The sequence below is a fragment of the Botryllus schlosseri genome, chromosome 16, assembly GCF_051294905.1.
Source record: "Botryllus schlosseri isolate E-star chromosome 16, Bs_hap1, whole genome shotgun sequence".
In the NCBI taxonomy this organism is placed as follows: Eukaryota; Metazoa; Chordata; class Ascidiacea; order Stolidobranchia; family Styelidae; genus Botryllus; species Botryllus schlosseri.
Genome location: NC_137251.1, coordinates 11,561,002 through 11,585,488, shown reverse-complemented (window position 1 = coordinate 11,585,488; position 24,487 = coordinate 11,561,002). Strand labels below are relative to the sequence as shown.

Below are 24,487 nucleotides of genomic sequence, written 5' to 3'. Positions count from 1 at the left end.
TATGTCCGCCCGAATATGTTCAATCATTATTTACGGACCCTACATTTTCCAAGACACCTCACTCAGCTTTACCGGTTAATCTGAATACATATGAGCAGAGAGAGGATAAAAATTGACAGCAATATATATGCAATTCCCGATCATATTGACCGATTCAATCATAAATGATAGAAATTTTTCGCGCTTCGCGCGAATTAGGCCCACTAACTAAAGAGTCCAACAATTTGTGCTGAGAAGTAGCGGTAAAGAGGTATCGTAGGAGTTGAGTCTGAAGGGTGCAGAAGTTTGCTTCATCACCCTATGGAGTAGGGGGTCAAGACCAACGTATTGGAGGGGGGGGGCTGACGAAGTGCTTTTACTGTCCTTTGGGAATCAAGTCGGAGAAACACACCTTTTTTGTTAGTCAACTCACCAAAATTTAGCTGGAAAACTGTAATTTCGAGGTCGAGCCGAAAAGTTGACCTTTTTTCTTAGTCAACTCGCCGGTGATTTCAATCTGTATGCCCATTTTTCGGTTCCCAATATTTGGGGGGCGATTATCGGTGTGGAGTTTGAAAAGAGGGTGATGAGTCGAATAAGGTTGGGAACCACTGCACTAACTAAAGAGTCTAACAATTTGTGCTGAGAAGTAGCGGTAAAGAGGTATTGTGGGAGTTGAGTCTGAAGGGTGCAGAAGTTTGCTTTATCACCCTATGGAGTAGGGGGTCAAGACCAACGTATTGGAGGGGGGCTGACGAAGTGCTTTTACGGTCCTTTGGGAATCAAGTCGGAGAAACACACCTTTTTTGTTAGTCAACTCACCAAAATTTAGCTGGAAAAGTGTAATTTCGAGGTCGAGCCGAAAAGTGGACCTTTTTTCTTAGTCAACTCGCCGGTGATTTCAATCTGTATGCCCATTTTTCGGTTCCCAATATTTGGGGGGCGATTATCGGTGTGGAGTTTGAAAAGGGGGCGATGAGTCGAAAAAGGTTGGGAACCACTGAGTTAAACGAAAGACCACGAGACAACAGAACACAGGGCATAAATACAAGCACGACACACGAGGAAATAGTGATTGGCTGTAATTACTAATCCTATAGAAAGAAAGAGTTGTACGACACTAAGACGTAAATGCACGAACATAATAGAAGTGTCTACGAGTGAATTTTGTAACAGATTCGCCCTATAGCAGACACAGTAGTATATGCAAAAATCTTCACAAATTTACTTACCGCGATAGAAGTTTTACGTTCGACCGGAGCTCCATTCGAAAAACTACCTCGAAAACAAATGGCCATCCTCACCCAAATGTGATGTTACGGAGGATGTTCTGCTCGGCATCCAACGTTGGACTGGTATACAAGGCTGTTTTTCACACCATCATTTATTCGAGGTTTGCCGACAGCGCGATAACAAGTTGATTTATAAATAGAACCTGGACACTCTTCCGCCGGTGGTTCGCGCAGCGCATATCAACGAACCCCACGTTTTCAAACATTCGAACATCCACCCTCACATCACACGCTGCACGCTCAAGGGTTCAATCGAGAATCTTACCTGCGGTGATGACGCTATCGCGAATCCCGTTTGAGACAACTGCAGCTGGTATGACGCTACTGACATATTTCCTGATCCACCTTTCGGAAATAAGAATGCTTTTATACTGGTGGTCATGGAAACACAGTTAGTCTTAGTTTGAGGTATATCGATATTAGCTCTATATTCCTATGATGTGTTGGCGAAACTTGAATTTTAAAAAACTGTTACAAATACCTCACCTTCCAGAGTACTTTGAAAAATGAGATCAGACAATTTTGTCACGATGCTATCCAATCCACTGAAACTCGAAACGCTCAAGACTCGTTCATTTGAAGTGTAATCGCCAGTTGCAATCATCTGAATTTACATGCACACCATGTGAATAGGTAGGCTAGTTACTTGTTGATTTTTACGGTTATTCAGGATGTTTCGATTGTCGTAGTCATTCACGCAAGGTCGCGCAATGTTCCTGCAATCCTATATTAACGGCGGTGTTGTATTACGCACTACTTCCGAACGGAACGCTTACACCGAATGCAGACTCCCATATTCACGCTGAACTTACTTGGAGCTGTGTTTTGTTAAATGACCCCACGCCGACGGCAAACGGAATTATTCCTTGTGATCTCACTCTCTTGGCTGCATGATCTAGCTGCAATTTGTCAGTTGCGCTATAATGTGAATGCATCCGTTGAATGATGTCATGATTAAAAACCTATCGTTACATGGCGGCATCGAACTGAACCAGGTGTTCTAATTTCCTCCCAATGTTGGCTGGATCGATGTGAAATCATGTCTACGAAACCGCTGACACTAAATTTTGAAGCGACTACATCTTTTATCATTGAACAGTTTTTATCATAGGATATGGTTACCATATTTTGTTGGACAAATTCCGGAAGCTCTTTAGCACCCACTATCGGATTTAAAATTGAGGTATGAGTACATTGTCGATCAATATGACGTCACACCAGCAAAGCTTTGTCTATAGACTAGAGGTGGTCACGATCCGGTTCAGGAGTGTGTGGTTGTGTGTTGTAAGTGGTAACCAGGGTCGGAGCAACATTTTTTCAGCCCCTACCGCCCAAATAACCACTGATCTTGAGCCTACCGTATGGTCATCGATACAACTTCTGGAGGCATACTATATGCATCTGGCCGTTAAATGATTTGAATGAATTATGTCAATAATATTAGTTATTCCATATATTACTATATAATTTTGATCCTCTCTCCGCCCACATGATCAGAGTTAGCGGTAGAGCTGGTGGAGGATGATGACTTCGAAAATGCAAGGAACGTAATTGTGCATCGTTAAGTCATGTTCATGTCACGCCGATAGGATTATTATTCAGCCTAATGCCGTGCGCACTGCACCACAGAGCTATATAAACACCGCAAATCCGGTGGTTTCCAACCGTTTATGGTCGCGAATCCATTTCCAATTTGCAAATGTTTCGTGGCCCATCTCAAAATTTGATGAGCTGATTAGTATTACAGGTCGGCATATTTGCCCAGACTTACTCACTCCCTATTTTGGAAGGTCAGTACGCTCAACATATTCGCTAACCCCAGAATAAAGGCAACTACCCCCAACTTAGAACCACTAACTTTGAATAAAGCATCCAAACAGCGTGAACCAACTCTGTGAATATACCGTTATCTTGTAATTGCGATTACAATTATACTTATTTTTGTAAATGAATGTTATTTTTATTTATTTTTGACCGCAAGCAGTTTTTGCGAGGGTGGTAGTCCTCATATTAAAACCTTCATACATGACACATGTAACATAAATCTGCCCAAAATAATACTGTTTATGCTGATTTAAGAAATAATTATAAGCTTACTTCAATTAGCCTTCAAAATTCCGGACATTTAGGCATATTTTAGAAATTCCTCCCGGACGCAGCAGTGAAATTCCGGACATGTCCGGGAAATTCCGGACATATGGCAACCCTGTCATAGGATAATTTCCCGCTTCTTACGGATATCGTAGTTGTATCCGCAGTCCTTAGTATTAGTTGCCTGGACTTTACGATTTGCTTTACGTGTGACCTTATACCTTTGAAAGATGTGTATCCTCTGGATATCGCAATTATACTTGGGCAGTTCTTATAACTGTATAGTCGGTCTTCAACCCTTCTGCATGGACAGCGAGACCATAACCGTGACTTTACTAAGTAGTCTACTGCAATAACGCGAGGCATATCTCCACATATGTTAAAATCTAGGCCGCCAAGTGCACAATGACTCTTTTGCTAAGGCAGTCCGACATAGGAGCATGTGACACAATGGAAAACGACAGTTGAGCATGGGACACTTTAGCATGCGTCACTTCAGCATGTGACTTTATAACCCAAAAACTAACCCTAACCCGGAAAATAACCCCGAAATTAACCCTATACATATCCTAACCCAAAGCCTTACCCTAACCCAACCCTAAATCAACCCCTAATTCACCCCTAACGCGTAATTTAACCCACACGCTCAATTGCTCATGTGTCGCATGCCAAATTGTCGCATGCCCAAGGGTCGCATGCTATAGTGTCGCATGCTCATATGTCCACGGACTTTTTTCTCAATAGTCCGTATTACGTATATGCGCAATCCTACTGAGGCGATAAGTGCCATCCTTGCGTTCATGTTTGTTATTTTCAATGTTGAAGTTTTGTATGCATGATCAATGATCATGCTCATACTTACCCGCCGTCAGTCAAAACTACCATCACTTTCTTTGTATCGCGGTCTGTCCATCGGGAAGCACGCCCAAAGTCTTCGAGGGTTTTCAGAAGAGCGGCCGCTGTATAAGTATACGTACCGCGACGCGTGATTGCTCTGATCTTTCTCTGAAAATGTCACCAGCGTTACATCAGTCGCAATACCTCTTTCTCTCTTTTTTTTTTATTGAGCAGGTCTAAGTTTGATGCTCATTTGTATTTTTATATATTAGAGAGATCATGAGGCAATTTCTCTATATAGCTGCTAAAACTTCAAGACTGACATGAATAGAATGGCCGTTGAGACTACTACTGCGCAAACTCATTTCAATTGCCAAATTGCCACCAACCTGCTTATACAAACATGTCGCTATTCAAAGATGTTTAGTTGGGATTTTGGTTAAAAATTGTTTTCTAAAATCCATTTTCTCCTGTGATATACATAATCGCTATTCCAGAACAACTTCAAATTGGGCTAATAGATGGAAATGACTAGGCTGGACCATGTTCATTAAAAATCTGTTTCTCAATTTTCGCACCATATATGTTGCGATCATACCCAAAGGTGTCGTCGGAAGCGGTACGCGTTATTATTACATTCGCCACCACCTATCTTTGCGGAAATGGTTTCTCGGCACTCATTCATATCAAATCAACGGCGAGGGACTTTCAAGACATTTCAAGAAATGCAGCTACAGAATTCGCTTTGAATTGAAGCTTCACAATTTCTACATAAATAGTATGATGTTATAGCCATAGCCTATAGTTAATATTTGCACGATACTTGAGCTGAATTTGAACTAAAACTTCGTAATGGCAATAAACCTGGCCCATTTCCATAGAACACTCAGTTACTCCGAGATGAATATGAAAACAGCCAGCTTGATTTGACCAAATAAAATATGAGCTATATGGTTGGCCAATCTGTGAGGACTTGAAAATGATTTACTTTTTGCGTGGTCAACAATCTGGATAAACAAAGCATCCCTGCATTATTGGCTATTGGGATTCAAGAGCCAAACAGCAACATCGAAATATAGAAATGTGTAGCCCTCAAGAAACATTTTCACCCCTAGGCCCTAAATTGCTTGAACTTTGAAGTTACCTGGGTAGCTGAAGAAAAATAAAAGGCTGGAATATCCAATGGACCTACAATTCGACTATTACTAAACACAAATTTTATATCATCTATCTATGTCTTCAGAGGAAGCTAAAGCTTCGACAGATTTTGTTACGAAAGTATGTTGAAAGAGTTACTCGTCCGCTTTCAAACTCTGAGTTGCAATTTGATCATTAAGATTCACTTTCCGCATAGCCATGTCGATAGATTACCAAAACCTTGGCAATGTCAGAGAGTAGCGCGTGCAGCGTTTAATACAGGACAATAAAACAATGAAAGTGCGCTACCAAGAGAGGTGGGACTGTAACATGTTGACAGACGTATCGCTGGAGTCTAGAAAGAGGTATTCCAAAAGCCTTATACTACAGAACATCATTGAAGATAAAATTTGTTGGCAATATTTTATAAATGATTTTGCATCCAATTCCGGTTTGGGTTTATGGATTCGAAAAACATACATGCATATATTATATTTGTGAATACGTCTAGTTTCTCACAAACATCAAGATATGGCATAAATTATGATACAATTATATGATTGAATCTAGAAAAAAATTATATTTTTGATTAAAAAATTCACTTTGTTTTCTCGTTATGTTACGTATCTCAAAATCCTTACGTGTTGACCAAAAAGTATTTGCAGATTCAAAATCAGCGAATCCTAATTACTCCAAATCAGTATTCAAAGTCGAAACTGAAATTTCTGTGTTGACCAGTGATTCAATTTTAAATTTGAGTCGCGCTACGCGCGCTTTTGTGTCACTATAGGTTTTATTGTACGTATACCCCACCCAGGGTTGTAATGACTCGACTCGAGTCAGACTCGAGTCGCGATTTTTTGGTGACTCGACTTGACTCGAGTCATTTTCTTAAAAATGAAAAATGACTCGATTCAATTCGAGTCCATTTGTGTATTGACTCGACTTGTACTCGAGTCATTGCGCATGACTCGGAACAAGTCACATGACTCGAGACTGGGTCTAGCAACACATGCATTTCATTGTAATTTCGAAGAATTATGAAGATATCACACTGTAATTTCGTCTATCAGTACTGGTTCTTGAAAATGCTAACAGAAACTGGTAAAAGTGAGGAAAATTAGTATATTATGAATGCAAAGCATTCGATATCACCGAGCAGTGTTGTAAAAGTGAATTTCACATGACATTTATTTGGAACTGAACGGTCAACACAATGACTTGGACTCGGAATCGAGTCAAAATCCAATGACTCGGACTCTTCACTCTGCTGCGTGACTTGGACTCGGACTTGGACTCGGACTTGACTCGGTGTTGAATTGAAAATGACTAGACTTGACTCGAGTCAAAACTATAAAAGTGAGATGGACTTGTGTCTCGGAACCTTGTGACTTGGTTGCAACCCTGGTATACCCAGTTCCGTAAACAATGCGCAGTATTCGCAATTATGAGAGTATCGCGTTGGGCAGTTGAAATTTGCTTGAGTCTAGGGGTGCGGTGCATCATCGGCATTTTGGGAGTGACCAATTCTGCGCCAGGACACACCAAGACATATGAAGGTTTGGCCAACATTCGACTTCACGATCACTGGCGATAACGCCGTGGCCCAAAATTATCACCGCATGTAGGTCGGAACCTTCGATATTGATATTTTCAAGAACCGAATAATCCTAATTTAAAACCGCGCTGTGCAAATGCGACCCGTGTTGAAATGCGAATTGAGAAAGAATTTTTCCTTTAGTTTAATCAGGTACGTGTGATCTATTCCTATGTCTTTCGAGTAGCGACAATCATTACCTGAGGTCACGAAATAGCAACATCGCAATAAAATAATTATTAACATTGACAAATTTGATTCCTTAACAAAAAACTTCGCACTTCACGCGACAAGAAAATAACTGCACAATGATTTTAATAACACTTGTTGGTTTTTACAAAGTTGATGGAAACAAATTAATTTTGGCTCCTTCGTGAAACGCATGATACCGTTTGCGAATCGGATGTATAAAGGGGTAGTGATGCAATTACCCGTACGGTTAAGAGGGGACTGGAGAGGGGTCTGTAAAAACTCGTACTTTAATCATCATGCTGGTTGCCTTATTTAAGCATGCAGCACTTGAGTTACGTTACGTAGATCTTTCGCGAGCTACATCGTTTTAATTGTAACACAGTGACGGGAATGTGATTTTTCGAAGCTTAAGACAATTAACATTTGCATGTCCAACAGACAACAGTAAAAGTAGACAACAGTAAAAGTATAAATCTATTATTCACACTCTATTTTCAGGTTATGCGTCTTTTGGTGTTGCATGGTATTAGCGATGGCTTTCTAGTCTGGTTGATCATTATAATTATAATTATCAATTATAACTGCTGAGGTTAGGCTTCATACAAAATTTGATACTTTCGTCAGTTATAGGAGATCGTATGTTCGTCTTGATGCTCTTTTTAAATGCGAGTACCCATGATCACATGTGTAGGTGGAGCCAAACATTGCCACTACAGCAGTTCATACCCAATGTATAAGGTGTGATACGTCAGTAACGTGGGATCAGGGGAGGCAAGTTAGGGAGTGCCTCGCCTGTCGTCAAGATGAGTGAACGAAAAATAAATTGTGAAACCTGCATTCGCATTTTCTATCGATGTTCATGAATGACTAGATTTCATAAATTTTGTCAAAAGTAAATTTGCAGAAAGAACTCTAGGATAAACAAAACTATAGTTCTGCTGTCGAACTAGGAACTATATATCCATATGATAACTACTACTCGTTCTAAATTGCTACACAATATTACTTAAGGCCCCCCATTGAAGAGTGTAAGTGCCCCCTTATCGACCCCTGAGTGTTGCTGCCCCTTCAAAATCCAAACCGCTCCCCGGGGGTGCTGGTGTGTTTACACGGTGTACAGGCTTCTTATTGATTCACGTGAAGATCTGTTATTTTAAGAGAAAATGCTGCTATTTATATTGAATAAGGTTCGTAAATTTTAGGAATGCGAATTTCACAACTCGATGATACTCCATGTGGTGGAGTAAGGGATCACATAATGTCTGCATTAGACCTATAAAGGATTGGGAAAATCCGATGATCTGTAGGTAAAGATAGTAAGATCTTTCATCGTGACATTATGCCGATAATGAGGTGCAGTCCTAACATGGTATTGGGCTCACAAAAATAACAGCTTACCTTGAGCTCTGCATTGTTTTCGATTGATCCCAGTTCGATTTCGGTTGTAATGTGAATGCTGTTAAAAGGTTAGAACATCATTAGGTATTTGCGTAATAGTAGTGGTAGCTACCGACATACGTCCATCTTCAAAAATGTTTTATGTTTTCATTGTTTTTCAAAACACTAGGGGTGCTAAGTTGACAAGTAACCCGATATTTTCTCTGGCTCAGTGGGTAATAACCTGGATTGGGCAAATCGGACATTTAGGTGCGCTGACTTTTATCTGAATACGAAATTAAAAATATATACGGAAATTATCCAATTACCTAAAAACATTTCAAGGTCGTCACGCTTCTCGGGATCATTACTTTATGGTATATTCGGTTAGTACTTAGTAGGGTCTGTGCCCGTGTTGTATATTGTTTGTCGTTGCCAATTTATAGTGTATTTAGGAACGAAACTATTTTCACGCCAAGAATATGGTCAACCAACGACAATACTTTACCTATCAGAGAATTGCACAACCCCAATTTGGTTAATTCCATTCTCTACGTCAAATTTTGCCGCCATGTTTTGCGTCCATCTTTTGATATCCCCAAAATTACTTCTTACTGACCCTGATCCGTCCAACAGAAATATGATGTCCAATTTCTGCATACGCTTTGGGCATTCTATGTAACACATATCAAACAAATAGTTTAAAGCGAAAACACTCATGCATGTATTCAATATAATTATTTGTACTTCTGGATATGCTATTGAATAATAATCTCCCATACCGCAGATTATTGATAGCAGATTAGCAGGGCAGGCTGGGCTCGTACTGCTAAACTGTTGTATTATAATAGGGGCTAGGCATTGTTATTCGAGTACTGGAACCTGAATCTAGTACCAACCATAGACGAGTAGTGTGAGATGGCATTCTTTATGCACCGAAATTACCAAGCGAGATAGTGTTAATGGTTATGCGTCCGGCTTCTCGAGCGGTAGGCCGTGGGTTCGATCCCCGGCCGGGTCATACCAAAGACTCGAAAATTGGTATCCGCAGTATCCGCTAGGCGCTCAGCAATCACGGATAGCATGGAGGAGAAAAAACGGGGGCGCAGATTAGATGACCTCATGGGGCCGTATCGCAACTCCCTTGTCAAAGCATCTCGATGGTGCAGGCGAAAAAGAATACCATATCTCTCTATATATACACTCCTTGGGTCCTTAAGAATTATTTTTCCTGAAAAAGTGTATCCCACCGTGGGGGCCTTGGAATTCAATCGATAGCACTCAACACGCAAAACTTGTAGAACAAATACGCGCTTGGTCGTGGAGACGACATTCCTGTGAAAGTGTGATCCACCCACAGCATCACCACAAAGTATTATCAAATAGGTATGGCCAAGAAACACTAAAATATTTTTGATGTGGGTAACTATAGTATTATTTGTTATATAGTTACACAACAGATACATATTAATTTAAACATTCAAGCAGTGTTACATCCTGATGTGGCGTCATATAATAAGGGGTGATCGAATACTGGACTCGACCCGAATCCTGACACTCGATCGGGATCGAATCTCTCATAAGTGCTCTATTTCTCCCAGTCCTGAATGTAATGAGCAACGGCATGTCCGCATTACGCCATTCTATTGAATGGAAATGCTGCAAACGGCGATATAACCCTACATTATTGCTTTGGAGCCGATCATGAAATCGGATTTAGAAGATGACAGACCCTTCATCATCCATCTTTGTGCTTACGATAGGATTAACCGGATTTTCCTAAATTAACACGAAGTTTTCGATCAGATTAACGTTACTTGAAATTTTACCTCGCATGATTTAGTGTGACTAGATTCCTAGCGAAGCCCCCAAGTCAGGGGTGTTCATTGTTCAACCTTTTTGCTATTCACGGACGCATTTCGATTATATATATAGCGTACGGCCGCGTTCCAGTGAACAGTCGTAAGGGACCACCTGGACGCCAAATACCTATGAAAAAATATATACTGGGGGACTTAACTTTGGGGACAGCCCTTGTGGTGTTTTGTGCCATCACCGTTAGTTCGTTAAATTCCTTGTTCATGAAAGTTTCTAATTGTAGAAATAGAACACCTCCGCAGGCGTTCTTGTTGTGAAAAGTTATTGGAATTGACTGTCTGGTCGCGCTGATGGCGAAGATTTTTTATTTTCATGTATTAGTTTCGTCGATAATATTGGTAGTACATTGCTACATATTACTGTCAAATACTTATCCTTTCTTAAACCAAGTTTTCCGATTTTTTCGGTGTCTTCAGAAATTTTGGGCACATAATTAACGATGAGACATCTTGGGTTTTTTTTTCACTCACTTTGATGCATGCTGTTGTTTCTTGCCCGCCCATCAGGATTGTCAGTATTAGAATCACAATATGTATTACAATCGCCAAAACGTACCAGAAAAAACTTCATTAGTGGAACGCAACATTTTCGTTTGCAGTTTGCATCTTTGAGGTGGGGCTGACATTGTAAGGACAATGCCATACGAAAATCGAAACATCAAGTCTCCTTGAATCGCGCGAAAATTATTAAGTTGGATTAAAATCTTTCGGGTCTAACGGCACACGATAGTGGCCGCGGCACACAGTTTGGGAATCACTGGTGAATTCACTAATTAATGGTAGGCCTACCACCCTGTACGAAAAACTTGAATTGTGACAAAAGTATAAGTAATCCCTAATTTAATGCGCTTCAGCTGAGCCCAAACAAAATGGTCTGAAAATGTGATAGTTAACGATCGCATGCAAATAACTGTGTGGCGTTGGTCGAGCGATGAGTGTGTAAAACCGGTAGAAAATATACGCTCTATCTTACCCGGTATAATTGCCTTTAAAAACGTCCATTCCCCACTGTTATCCTCGCTCTCATAACAAAATCCTGGGAGTTGACTGGTATCGCCGCATTCCAGAACTGCTGCGGGCGCACATGCCTACCGAGAAGAACTGTGTTTACTGATTGTCATGCCTTTTTGAGATTCACTAGCTTTCGCAGTTTGACCAATTCCGTGTAATCATATGTAGCCTATATAAAATTAGCTTAGTCTTTATATACCTCATGATAGCCGCATCTTTTTTGCATGCTTTCGCCATGCGTCAATGATCATCAGTTAAACCATAATGTTGTGGACGGGTTCGGTATCAAAGCGAGGTTTCTTGCAAGGGGCATCGATTGAGGTATTTAAGAGAAATTATTGCCACTGTGGAATTCCCGGCTCGGATAAGACCAAATATGCATATCAACAGACGGTTTCGCACTCCTGCCCCAAGTTGAAGACCCACTGCGATTTCTCTCAAATTTGCCGGGTTCGGTGTCACAATACCATATGAGAATAGCTACTCCCGTCCACGTCCATGCCGAAATTTATCGCTTTAGTGAAATGAAAATAACCAAAATAGTATCTCACTATGAGCCAGGTGTCGAAGCCTATTTCTATGAATTCTATTTACTGTGAAATTATGAAATTGCTTCCACTTCCGGCGACTCGCACCATCACCCTACCCCATGACGAGCCTAACTCTTTAAAAGCTGCACTTTGGAACATCTCAACTTTTGGCAGAATGCAATCTGTCATCTGCCACTATAATATAGTGAGGTATTGAAGACGAGGTTGTATTTTGTTGGTTGGGGCACATATGTGGAATTCAACATATTTCTGATTATCTTGCAGATCCCTACAGTGTATATTCTCACTCATGACCCTAGCACTTATTTTATGGTCCCTAATTTTGGCGTGATATCGAACTGCGGTAGACAATAATACAGTTTTGAAAAAAATAGTTAAAATGTAACTTGTTTTGCGTGAGTAGCCTAGTCCAAGGGACTGTATATTGTGGTCTGGTTGATGTTTTAGTACGATATTGCATCCTTCCGTATTCAGAGAACAGATTTTTAATTTAGAAAACCTGGTGTTATCTGCTTATTCCATCGAACAGTACAAAAATTATTACAGCAATCGCTCAAGTCCGCTGCAGTCACCAGCAAAAAAACTTGTACAACAGACGCAATAATACGCAACTTCCAATCAGGGATATCCAGAGTCTCTAGATCAGGGGTGTGCAAACTTTTGAGCTCGCGGGCCGCATTCGACATCTGAATCCATTCGCGGGCCGCACTTTATAAAATGGGATTATAAACCAAAACGCAATATTGGTATTTGATTATATAGCGGGGACATGGAGATAACATATGTGCTCTTTTAAAACAAAACAAACATTGCTTTGATGATATCGTACACGGGTCAGAAAGATAGTGGCGAGATTTGATAGGCTGGTCGACTTCAATAACCAATTTGTCACAACTATAGATATGAAAGTCGGTTGTTCCGATTCTTAGAACAGGATTAAAACTTAAATCTGTGAGCAGTGATCTGTTCATAGACTTACTTATTTCACCGATGGTTCAGTTCCAGGACAAACAATGCTCACAGAATAATAACTATGTCAGCTTCGAACACGATTCTACTATGTGTAGATAAAATATAAATGCCCAAGTCTATGCATAAAGAGAACGAATCTACCTAAGACACGCGCGAATCACTACAAGCACATCACTGAAATAATTAAAACTGGAGTTGCCAATCTGAAATCCCACGCGTGATCCGAATTATGTCAATCTCGTTTAGGATTTCTGTGATGTTTAGCAGTTGAAACCTTTCAAACTGTGTGGGCCTTGAGATCGGGCTGTCGCGCCCGGAATTAAACATAAAAAATAAAGGAAGTATTTACCTTGGAACAGTGGTTCTCAAACTTTTTAAGACACGCCCCCCCCCCCTTATGATGGTTAGAGATTTCACGCCCCCTTGTCGTCATATCACAAAACGCAACCATAGGTTGCTAGCAACCTAACGGATAGTTTGATGGCATGGAAGGTTACGACTATGGATGAGAGATTTTTAAATGTGAAATTCAGACTAAATACAGAGCAACAAATATGAAGTTGACGGTGAATCCCGAGGTGCGCGAAAAAATTTTTCAGTTGAGCTCGGCTTCGCGCCCCACTTCTGATGCTTTCACGCACCACAGTTTAAGAATTATCACGGTGAAATATAATAAGAAATAGTTTAATCAAGTCCCTGCATTATATCGATGTTTAGTACGCATTCTATCAGTATTTTTAAAGAGTTTCTTTAGACTCTCGCGGGCCGCACAGAACGGTGTTGCGGCCCGCATGCGGCCCGCGGGCCGTAGTTTGCCCACCCCTGCTCTAGATATTCCTGCTGGAAATGCGGTAACATATATTAGTATCATCCATGCATTTTACTATTAACGTGAAGAGAAGTCACCCTGATCGTATCGTTCTTGCTATCTACCGCAAATACGGTCTGATTCGGCATGGGCATGGAGAGTCTTCTGCACGTATCTGGACGCTGGAAGTCGATAACGCACTTTTGGAATTCACCGAAGGTTCCTTTAAAATGAAGTTGACGCGATGTGTGCATTACAGAGTATGAAATTCCCTTCATTATGTGTTTATTTTTTTTTTTTATGCCGTAAGAAAAATGAAATACTTTCGTACCTGATGCTGCAGTTTCAGCGTCGCCAAACAGTGGATATATCGATTTCGGCGATGATAATATCAGCCTGAAAACATAACGTGTCAATATTCGGCCACACGATATAGTTACCGACTCATCGTCATTGATCGATACTGCTTGTTAATAGCATCTGATGAAACCGATGCTTTTTTCACTGTTCAGTGTTCATCGATAATAACGAACTTCTCAAGTTGGATCATAGGCCGATTCTACTTGCTAACCACATTACAGGAAACTAAATTTGTGTAATTATCTAGAGTAGTAACCAGCTTTATAGGGCAATGTTTAGGATTGGTAGGCTGCAACAGGCAGCGATAGTCAGTATAGCCACTTATAATGTCACATTACATATTGGATATAAAATTGGCGAAAGCAGGTACTTTTATTAGTTCGGCCTATTTTAAGGTAAAGTAGTAAAGAGAATTATCACGCAGAACATAACCTACAGATTTCATTAGAGAGGTATGGACGTTCTCAACCAACAAGTCGTAAAAACAGAAATCTTACTCTTTGCGGTTTGTGATTTTCAAATTATATCCATAAAATGACGAACGGGTACTTGATATTTGTGAACCGGCTTGACTCTGATTTTGAGCCGTCGTCAAATACTTGATCGCTGCGTTGTTCCGTCCGACGTTGAAGCTCACTGCATCCCGCAGGCAAATTAGTATTAAAGTAGGCGCACAAAGTTTAGCAAAAAGTGGGATATGCATAGCGTGATATCAAGATCTATATACAGAAACGCTGGTTCAGAGTTAGCAAAGTCATATGTCAAACATGATTTATGTAAGAGATGATTCATGCCCTCTCATGCGTCGATGGCCGATTTTGGTTCTCGATTTTAGGTAAGACACAATAGGTTACTTTCGTCCGCACCAACGTGAATTCCAGTTTTGCAAGTATATTCGTGATCTGACCCGTCGAGGTATCGAATCCACGACCTACCAATTGAGAAGTAAGACGCTTCACCAACCTCGTCGGTCTCATGGCTCTTCAACAGTTCGAATTATAATATGTCGAAGCCTCAGTCGAGACAGAAGTGACATCGATGTCATTACCATGGTCGGTTACAATCGAGGAATCAGCAAGTTATGCAGCATGATCAGCAAGAGTTCGCAGTTATAAGATTCATTCGAACTGAAAGTGATTTAACTATGGATAATATAACCAAAGCCTCCGATCTCATAATGAACATTATTAGACAGTTAAATTATCCGCACGGGAGCCCTAGCATTATACGTCGATGTGAATTCAGTGGCGCAGTGAATTATATTATCAACGCTCACCACACACTCTTCTGAGGTAGTATTCCAATTCTATTTCAACATATCACATGATTCGGGCACGTCTGCATGCATAATGCTTAACTGAAATATAAACGCACGCAATTAGTACAGTGTGTACAGTGTAAATTGTAGCTTTTGTATTCAATGGACTGCACCAAGACTTGGCATAGGTGGATCCACGATAAAATATGAAAAAGTGATTTACCTCTCAAACTAGACCTAATCATCAATTTTATTTGACATTTCTGGATTCAACGTACAAAAACTGACATGCATCAACGGGTTTTATCGCAAGCGAACAGCTTTTGAAATTTTGCCGATTGTGAAATTGTGACTATGCCAATTGTGAAATTCGTATTGTCGCCATCATCGTTCTGAATTTGTTGAGTCTAAATTAGATGCTATAGGTTTCCTGTGATCTTGTGATAACAAACGCCATGTCCTCCTCACCGCAGAGTTGGCGCGTTCTCCCTTATTGTCGCAAACACACATTTTGCGACGTCATACCCAAACGCCAAGGATTTCAGAATGATATTTCGCACGTTGGGCTGTACGTGTACCTGAAATCGTTTCCTCCTTGCCACATTTTAGGGAATATATCACGCAATTTTATAGCCGATCCTGGCCTGGTACCAGTCTCATTTTTTTCTCTTCTGCCGGTCCCCTGGCTACCAACTATGAAAGTCAATTGAACTAGACGTAAAATAGAGATAGTTTACAAGATGATTCAAGTTCTAAAATAAATTCAAGAATTTAAGCCTAAAATATTCCAGCCGCCATTATCCTCCAACATAGACCGCGGGTCTCTAGCCCGAGAAGTGATATCTATTTCAATCTCTCTGCGATTTGTGCCATTTACACAGAGTTGACGTGTTATATTCGTGGACGAAAATTTTCATATTGTAGAAACATTCGCGGATCCGGGTCCCGAAACACCTTGACAGATAATAGAATTCCTTTCTGCCGTCGCGCGCGGATTCGTTTTAAGATATTTCTGGTAGCTTCCGCACGAGTAACATACATATACAATGGGATTACCTCACTATAATTTAGATATTGCCAGCAACAAAAAGCACTTAGGCTCCCTGGCTCCTATGGGGAAAAAATCATGGTGGAATATTTTTTCGGAGCTACCAGGTTATATTTGCAAATACACGATGAAATCCCGACTCCCGGTCTTATTTTCATGGCGCTCAGCGGGCTACCAAAGATCTAATGACAACTGACGCTCTCTCCTGTTTTGTTATACTCAATCACGACTTCCTGCTTCCCTAGATGACATCGCGCTATTTTAAGTTTGACTTTCGATTGATTCATAAACTCCAGGTATGTTACTTCCTCAAATGGTATCTCTTCTATTGATAGACAATGGAATAAATAATCTGTTGATGGTTGCGACCTTGCTGATTCAAAATTGCTGACCGACATCGACAGCAGTTTTATTCTATCTTTTCATCGCCACCCATCATTGTGCGGATATAGGGAGCGTCTCGAACAAATCATCATTGTATATCCATACAGGTTATACTATAACAGGGGTGGGCAAACTTTTGAGCTCGCGGGCCGCATTCAACATCTAAATTCATTCGCGGGCCGCACTATATAAAATTGAGATTATATAGTGAGGACATGGAGATTATATATGTTCCTATTTGAAACAAAACAAACATTGCTTTGATGATATCGTACACACGTCAGAAACATGGCGAGATTTCATTGGCTGGTCGACCTCAATAACCAATTTGTCAAAACTATATAGATGAAAATCGGTTGTCCCGATTCTTAGAACAGGATTGAAATTTAAATCTATGAGCAGCGATCTGTTCATAGATTTACTAATTCCACGTTTGGTTCAGTTCCAGGACACACAATACTCACAGCATCATAACCATGTTAGCTTCAAACACGCATCTACGATGTGTGGATAAAATATAAATAACCCAATTCTACGCATACAGAGAACGAATCTACCTAAGACACGCGTAAATCGTTTGTATAAGCACATCACTGAAATAATTAAAACTGAAGTGGCCAATATGAAATCCCACTCGTTATCCGAGTTACATCAATCTCGTTTAGGATTTCTGTAATGTTTAGTATATAGTTGAAACCTTTCAAACTGCGTGGGCCTTGAGATCGGGCTGTCGCGCCAGAAATTAAACATAAAGTAAGGAAGTATTTACCTTAAAACAGTGGCTCTCAAACTTTTTGAGACACGCCCCGCTTATGATGGTGAAAAATTTCGCACCACCCTTATCGTCATATCACAAAACGCAACTATAGGGTGCTAGCAAACCTAACAGATAGTTAGATGGCACGGGAGGTTACGAATGTGGATCAGGAATTTTTCAATATGAAATTTAGACTAAATACACAGCAACAATCATGACGTGAATGAGAATCACGCCGAGCGCGAAAAATTTTGTCAGTGGAGGGGGGCGCACCCCAGTTTTAGAACCACTGTCTTCAAATTATCATGGTGAAATATATTAAGAAAAAGTTTATTGAAGTCCCTGCATTAATTCGATTTTAGTACGGATTTTATCAATATTTTTAAAAAGTTTCTTTTGACTCTCGCGGGCCGCACAGAACGGTGTGGCGGGCCGCATGCGGCCCGCGGGCCGTAGTTTGCCCAACCCTGTACTATGTACATGGCCAATGGCAGAGGGCCATACTAGAAATCGGCATGGATTGATTAAGCAAATGGACTTCCGGGTCTTGCGAAAACAACCACCAGACCACATAATCAATGTCGTGCACCATCACCATCAATAATAATACGATATGGTACTTTTGCAGCCGAAGAGATATGTATATTACGGCTGTTTAAAAATAACTTTTTTTCTTCTTCAAATTTTACTGGCTACTTGATAAAATTGTTAGGTTACCTAAAAAAAACGCTGCACACCAATTTTCACTCAATTCCAACCTATATTGGCATTGCTAAAACAGAAAGGTTTTAGACTTATTTAAAAAATTAAATATACATTTTTTCAGATGTTACTGGCTACGCATGACATTTTTAGATTTTCTGAAAAAACGATGCACAACAAATTAGCCTCGATTCGAACCAGTAGAAACGACGTTTTTGATGCCAAATTTGTTGTGCATCGTTTTTAGGACAACCTAACATCTTCATGAAGTAGCCAGGAAAATCTGAAAAAAATATATTCATTTTTATTAAATATATCCCAAACTTTTTTCTGTCACAGCAATGCCTCCGTAGGTTGGAATGGCACCAAAATTGGTGTGCAGCTTTTTGGGGGGTAACCTAACAATTTTATCAAGTAGCCAGTACAATTTCAAAAAAGTCATATTTGAACAATCCCAATGTATATATTGTGATATGGAATGTTCTAATAAAAGCAATAGGTTTCTGGTGTCACTATTAGATGCTATGATACTGTGACGACGAACGTCATTTTTCCACGACTCAATTACTCGTTGCTATACACGCAAGGTTGTTATTCTGCTGTCCAACGAAGTACTGTAGTCTACGATTTCCACTGCATGTAGGACAGCATAAAACGGCATATCCCAAGATCCATGATTACAGCACGTGTATGACGCTCGGATAAATGGTCGTCCTCTGTTGAAGCTTGAATACGAACAGGAAACGACCATGAATACTGCCATTGGAAAGCATGAAGAAGTCAATTTTTGTTCTGAAAATCAATCAGACATTTATAAGAGTTTACAATTCAATACTTTGGCGTTAGTTTCAAGCTTGTATAGAGGCGAAGCGGAATGAATTGGAATATCGAATTTTCCCTTTACCACCAGGTGGTAGGGAAATGAGTGTCACAGAAATACTTACGATTGCGCAAACCCCGTATAACTGCAGCAGTCTTATATATTTTATCAGCGGGTGCAGATGGGTGTTTTATTTCAAAGACTATTTCGAGTAATTTCGACGACTTCCTGTCTTTTCATTGTATCGCAGTCCTGTGGTGTCTTGATCTGATAATATTGTTGATATAATGAGCTGATATCAACTTTAACATAGTTAATTTTCCCTACTGTAAAGTAGATCCTGATACATCATTTTTGATGATGGACTTAACCAGCAGACTGGTCCAATGAAAGAAGGCAATGCTGCAAAAATAAAACGATACCATGTAAGCGGGATTAAAACCTCTCTCTCTTTTGCGATATCAAAATGCATATGGGAGCCCACCGTGAAGCTTCAGATTACGCAAAAGGAAGACTGTGATGGGCCTATCTAGGGTTGCATTTAAAACAAGCCGTGTTTTAAAACAATACAAAAACAACAAATTTTTGGAAGGCCTTTGTTAAGAACATTGTTTAAAACAGTGTTTTAAACAAATGCCTTTTTTGTAAAAAAACAAAGTAGTGTTTTTTTTTCAAACGTTGTCTAATTATGCCCTAATTGTGTAAATACGTCCGCAAAACCATTAGAAGTAGGGTTGCAGTCAAAACAAATGATGCTTTCAAACACTCTGTTTAAAATATGTTTAAACAATGTTTTAAATACTGGCCTTTGAAAAAAATTGTGATTTTTTAAATTGCAAATTTATGCCATAATCGTTTAAATACTTTCCAAAAAACATGTTGTATGAGACTACGGACAACTACCACCCGATATTGCCGATGTATATCGATATGGGATGGTTGGAACCCGCAAAATAGTCAGTTCAACAGCAATAGTGCAGATGATATTTCGTCTAAGGAGCTATATTTACCCTATATTTTCAATTGTCAATGGCAATCCACTATGACATCACACTTGAATATTCGTGACGTCATGGCTTAAAAAATAAAAATAAAAAATAAAAAACATGTTTTAAACAAGGGTCTATTCGAAACATGTTCGTTTTAAATTGATTTTTGTTTTAAATGCAACCCTAAGTATGAGCCTACGGACGTTTTGCACCCAAAATAGTCGACGTATGCGATGTGGGGTGGCCGGAGCCCTCGAAATCGTCTTTGGTTCAACAGTTTTTCCATGTAGATATGGATCATTGGTACGAAATGGGTGTTCTGATGATGATGACCGCCGAGCGTAAAAATGCTGCATAACGATGTAGTCCTGGTTAAAGATAATTTTGGTCTGTTCATGACAGTGATCGGAAGCCCTTTTCGTCGAAGGAGCCATATTTACCCTATATTTTCAATTATCAATGCCAATCCACCGTGGCGTCACAATTGAATATTCGTGACGTCATCGCTAAAACAAAACAAAAAAAGAAAAACATGTTTTAAACAAGGGCTTTGTTTTAAACATGCTTGTTTTGAATTAGTTTTTGTTTTAAATGCAACCCTTGGCCTATCGCATCACGGTAGCGGGTGCCGTCACAAAAACCGATGATGACTACCATATGATCTAGTCAGAAATTCGCGTCAAAACTGCAACGGTATTAATTTCTTTGTAATGGTGATGGACAGATTGAAAATTTTGGGAATGGAATGGATATAGCCGCCTCGACGCTTAGTATGTGAATCGGGAGATGCGAAGAACTGTTTTCGATGTGCAGACTCACTCGTCACCTTGTTTGATGAGTTTATTTATCACGACACCTCATGACAAAAAGCTCACTATAAGAACCGCAGTTGACTCGCGACTCGGACTAAGGATAAGCTGCTAGTATATAGGTCGAATGTTTGACTATTCTATAAAACCTATACTCTGCAAAGCTGTGGCGGCTACTTATTGGATGTACTTTGAACTGTCATTACCTGATTCACACATAGGTTTTGTGTTGGGATAGCGTTCTCATCAGAGGTGGTCAGTAACGAAGTAGTTCTACTTTTTCGAAGTACTCAAGTAGTTTTCCTCTAATTCTGGTACTTACTCAAGTAGATCTGATTTTCGCTACCTCTACTTCGTAATATTTTGCGATCTACTTACTTACTTTTAGCTATTTTCAATTTGTCAAGTAGAAGTGGTTTAATCCTCCAATCAGGAAGATAGCCTGAGGAATTTCGGGACTGCTTTCAAGGAGTATCAACATTTAATTTTCATAAAAGTTGACTAAAGCCCAGAAAATTCGTCGCGCTTCGCGCTCAGTGATACGGAGTATCCAGTATAACTTCACGAAAGTATCGGTGAATATAATTTACGTAGTGGGTTGGCGGGGTTCCGTTCACACCGCATTGTCGCCCTTCGCCCATATGAAATATTTCATCACAGTATTTATGACTCATCATAACGTTTGAAACAGATGTTTCGCAATCTAGCATTTACTTATCATATCGTAATCTAGCAGTCCATGGCGTGTCCCAATCCGGAAAAGTGAACTCTAACTTTATTTTGTAGTTTTAGAGCTGTTTTAGCATACCACGTTTGAAACTTTCTGGACTAAAGACATGAAATACATTTTACGCTTTTATAAGTAGTATTTATATTTCACTTTCAATTCCCAGTATCATATACGTTGAGTTCTAATTAATATCAGTTATTTCGTTTGGATAACATACATGTTGAAGTATAAAAGCAAGTGTAGCATTGCCTTTAATTTACGGAAATAAAGCTACACAATATGGCATTTTTACGATCCACCATATTTTTTATTAACGTTTACTAATCGCACAAAGTGATTACACCGTATCCTATACAACTTCTCCGTATTGTTCTTCGGCTAAACTACGGGCCTTATAATATTGGGGAGTTCGCCAAACCATGATATTTTCTAAAACATGCTGTTCGATTAAACAGAGGATTAGTATCCGCATTTCCATATCAATACTATCATTTTCATCACATGATGCGGATGAATGCTTATGCTGTCGAAAATTGAATACCTCCTGGTATACATCAATATGAATCAAGCTCGGCACCTTTCGCATAGCTCAATTTGCATCTTTTTACAATCCATGCGAACGAATTACGATCGTTATCACAACTACTTACTTACTTGAGTAGATTTATAATTAATCAATTCTACTTCTACTCCATGTAGTTTTAGGTTACTTATAGAAGAATCACTTCTACTCGTACTTAAGTAGATTTTTTCATCGGTACTTCTACTTCTACTTGAGTAGCTTTCTTGACTACCTTGACCACCTCTGGTTCTCATGTTCACAAGAGATTTATGTTAGCGACAATCTTTGACATGAACGTATGAGGCTAATCCAGCTACTATAGTTTAACAAATATCGCACTATGATGCTGACAGAAGATGTATAAACTGCCATTGAGTCGCCTTAGCAATATCCAACAGTCGAATATATAACTTCACAAGAAGCCAACAATTTCATCGATAAAATTGCCTGAAGGCCGGGCATTTTCCCGCCACGCCTCTAGGATGTATCTCTATACGAATTGGTGGGTTTCACTTGTTTTCAACCGTTGGAATGGGCGTGAAAGCGGAATTTCGACCCAAAAAGTGCCTATTTCCTGATTTGTACTCCATGCCAAGTTGAAAATCGGTTTCATACGCGATATCCGTTAATAGTGCGTATAGGCATATGCGTGCAATAAGTAGACCTATGTAGAAAATTTGAATTACATTCACTTACCATATTCATAGTTGTGTTGGCTGATACCTTGTTCCAGACGTATTCGATGGATGTGTAGGCTAACCTTCTTACAGCGGATATAAAATTCCTGGCACGACCGAAATGACGGATAGTAACATAATCTCAACTACGATATACAGTCCTTTATCAAATAGTGTTTTCCGAATGATTTTCACGATTAAACCGAGCAATACCCTTTGCCCGGATGATCAAGGACGGTTCCACGATTTGCCAACGAGGCGCAGCTAACGATTCGTGGTTTACGGTCGCGTATCAACGAATATTGCGTTTTCAATCATCCAAACAATCACAATTTCAAATCGTACACGCTGCACGCACAACGACTCGGTCGAGACTCTTACCAGCAGAGAGGAAATTATTGTGAATCCAGTTTGAGAGAGCTGCAGCTGGTACGACGCTACTGACATGTTTCCCGATCCACCTTTTACAAATAAGGAGTGTTATATTGCTGAAGTAAGTGAAGTACACTGCATTCATGTGCTATGTACGACTTTATGTAAATACGACGACTATATATCGACATAAATGCCTAAAATCGCGCAACAGTCGCTTGAGGGGCATCCCCGTAGATGTTTAGGGCCACGTTATTCATGATGCCAAAGTTATATCTAATACATAATATATCGTCAATAGTAGATAGGTAGGATGAATCTTATGATCGGTATAATTTCATAGCTCATAAGCTGTATACAGAGGAGTTACCAGGGCACAAAGGGTGTACTGTAACATTTCAGTAGGAAGAACACTATATAAAATCCTGTCTGGATTTGTGCATATGCGTGCGTCTCAAATGTTACTGGCTTATCAGAATATATATACATCAGTTTTCATATTTAATTACAAAAGCGGATTTAGTTATTTAAATGAAAGTATTGTTATCCAAGAATCTATTTAGAGAATGGTCAGGTTTGACCATAGTGTCCTATATGGTGTCGACACAAGCAAATCTCACGCCTCAGTGAAATTGTATCACGTCATAATTTCCATGTGGCTACAGGCAATTTGACGGTCCTTTTTGACCGACTTGCCGAGCAATAAATTTGGTAAAACGGGTATCAATCGAAAGCTGACTCCGCACTGATTACGAAAATATAAATTTTATTCCGCTCGTGGCCCTGGAACTCCCACAATCAGCCTCGAATTTTTCATTGTTATGGAGATTGGCATTGGGACGCAACAATGCTGTCTGGCGAAACGAGAGCGTAGCTCAAGAGAAAAATAACCATACCGGATTGTTGCGTCCCACTGCCAATCTCCATAACAATGAAAAATTCAAGGCTGATTGTGGGAGTTCCAGGGCCACGAGCGGAATAAAATTTATATTTTAGTAATCAGTGCAGAGTCAGCTTTCGATTGATACCCGTTTTACCAAATTTAATGCTCGGCAAGCCGGTCAAAAATGACCGTCAAATTGCCTGTAGCCAAATGGAAATTGTGACGTGATACAATTTCACTGAGGCGTGAGATTTGCTTGTGTCGACACCATACAGGACACTATGGTTTGACGATGACTTGGGTCAAGTCATAGCACGAGTAAAATGTTCGCCCTGTCGTGCATGCGTCGCGTCATTGTAAACCCGCTTCTCACCAAACACTCTGCAGATACCGGGCGTTCTCATCGACAGCTATA

At 39.9% G+C, this 24,487-nt stretch overlaps 2 protein-coding genes across 3 annotated transcripts in view; both read right to left on the bottom strand.

Annotated features, from left to right (window-relative positions):
- Positions 1–24,487, bottom strand: part of LOC145459480 (integrin alpha-X-like) — a 48,503-nt gene that overhangs the window by 8,437 nt on the left and 15,579 nt on the right. Inside the window, exon 10 of one of the 2 annotated variants that reach the window (XM_080338131.1) lies at positions 19,404–23,278. The exons of the other annotated variant lie outside the window; for it this stretch is intronic. Coding sequence (XP_080194257.1) covers positions 23,097–23,278 — 182 coding nt within the window. The 3' untranslated portion in view covers positions 19,404–23,096. Of the gene's footprint in view, positions 1–19,403; positions 23,279–24,487 lie in introns of those variants that run through there. 2 annotated transcript variants of the gene reach the window in all.
- Positions 1,132–19,335, bottom strand: LOC145459486 (integrin alpha-1-like). Its single transcript, XM_080338143.1, has 11 exons — positions 19,175–19,335; positions 14,579–19,022; positions 14,053–14,117; positions 13,820–13,944; positions 11,353–11,467; positions 9,011–9,176; positions 8,524–8,581; positions 4,225–4,367; positions 2,084–2,189; positions 1,758–1,875; positions 1,132–1,616 (listed from the first exon to the last, which is right to left on the bottom strand). Exons 2-11 carry the CDS (start codon positions 14,782–14,784, stop codon positions 1,492–1,494), a joined length of 1,227 nt encoding a protein of 408 aa, XP_080194269.1. The 5' UTR covers positions 14,785–19,022; positions 19,175–19,335; the 3' UTR covers positions 1,132–1,491.

Coding starts and splice junctions, on each gene's coding strand:
- LOC145459486 (XM_080338143.1), bottom strand. CDS start 14,784: ATGCATATCCCACTTTTTGCTAAACTTTGTGCGCCTACTTTAATACTA. Junction 13,945..14,052: donor CGCTGAAACTGCAGCATCAG/GTACGAAAGTAT, acceptor TTCATTTTAAAG/GAACCTTCGGTGAATTCCAA. Junction 8,582..9,010: donor GTTGTGCAATTCTCTGATAG/GTAAAGTATTGT, acceptor ACCTTTTAACAG/CATTCACATTACAACCGAAA.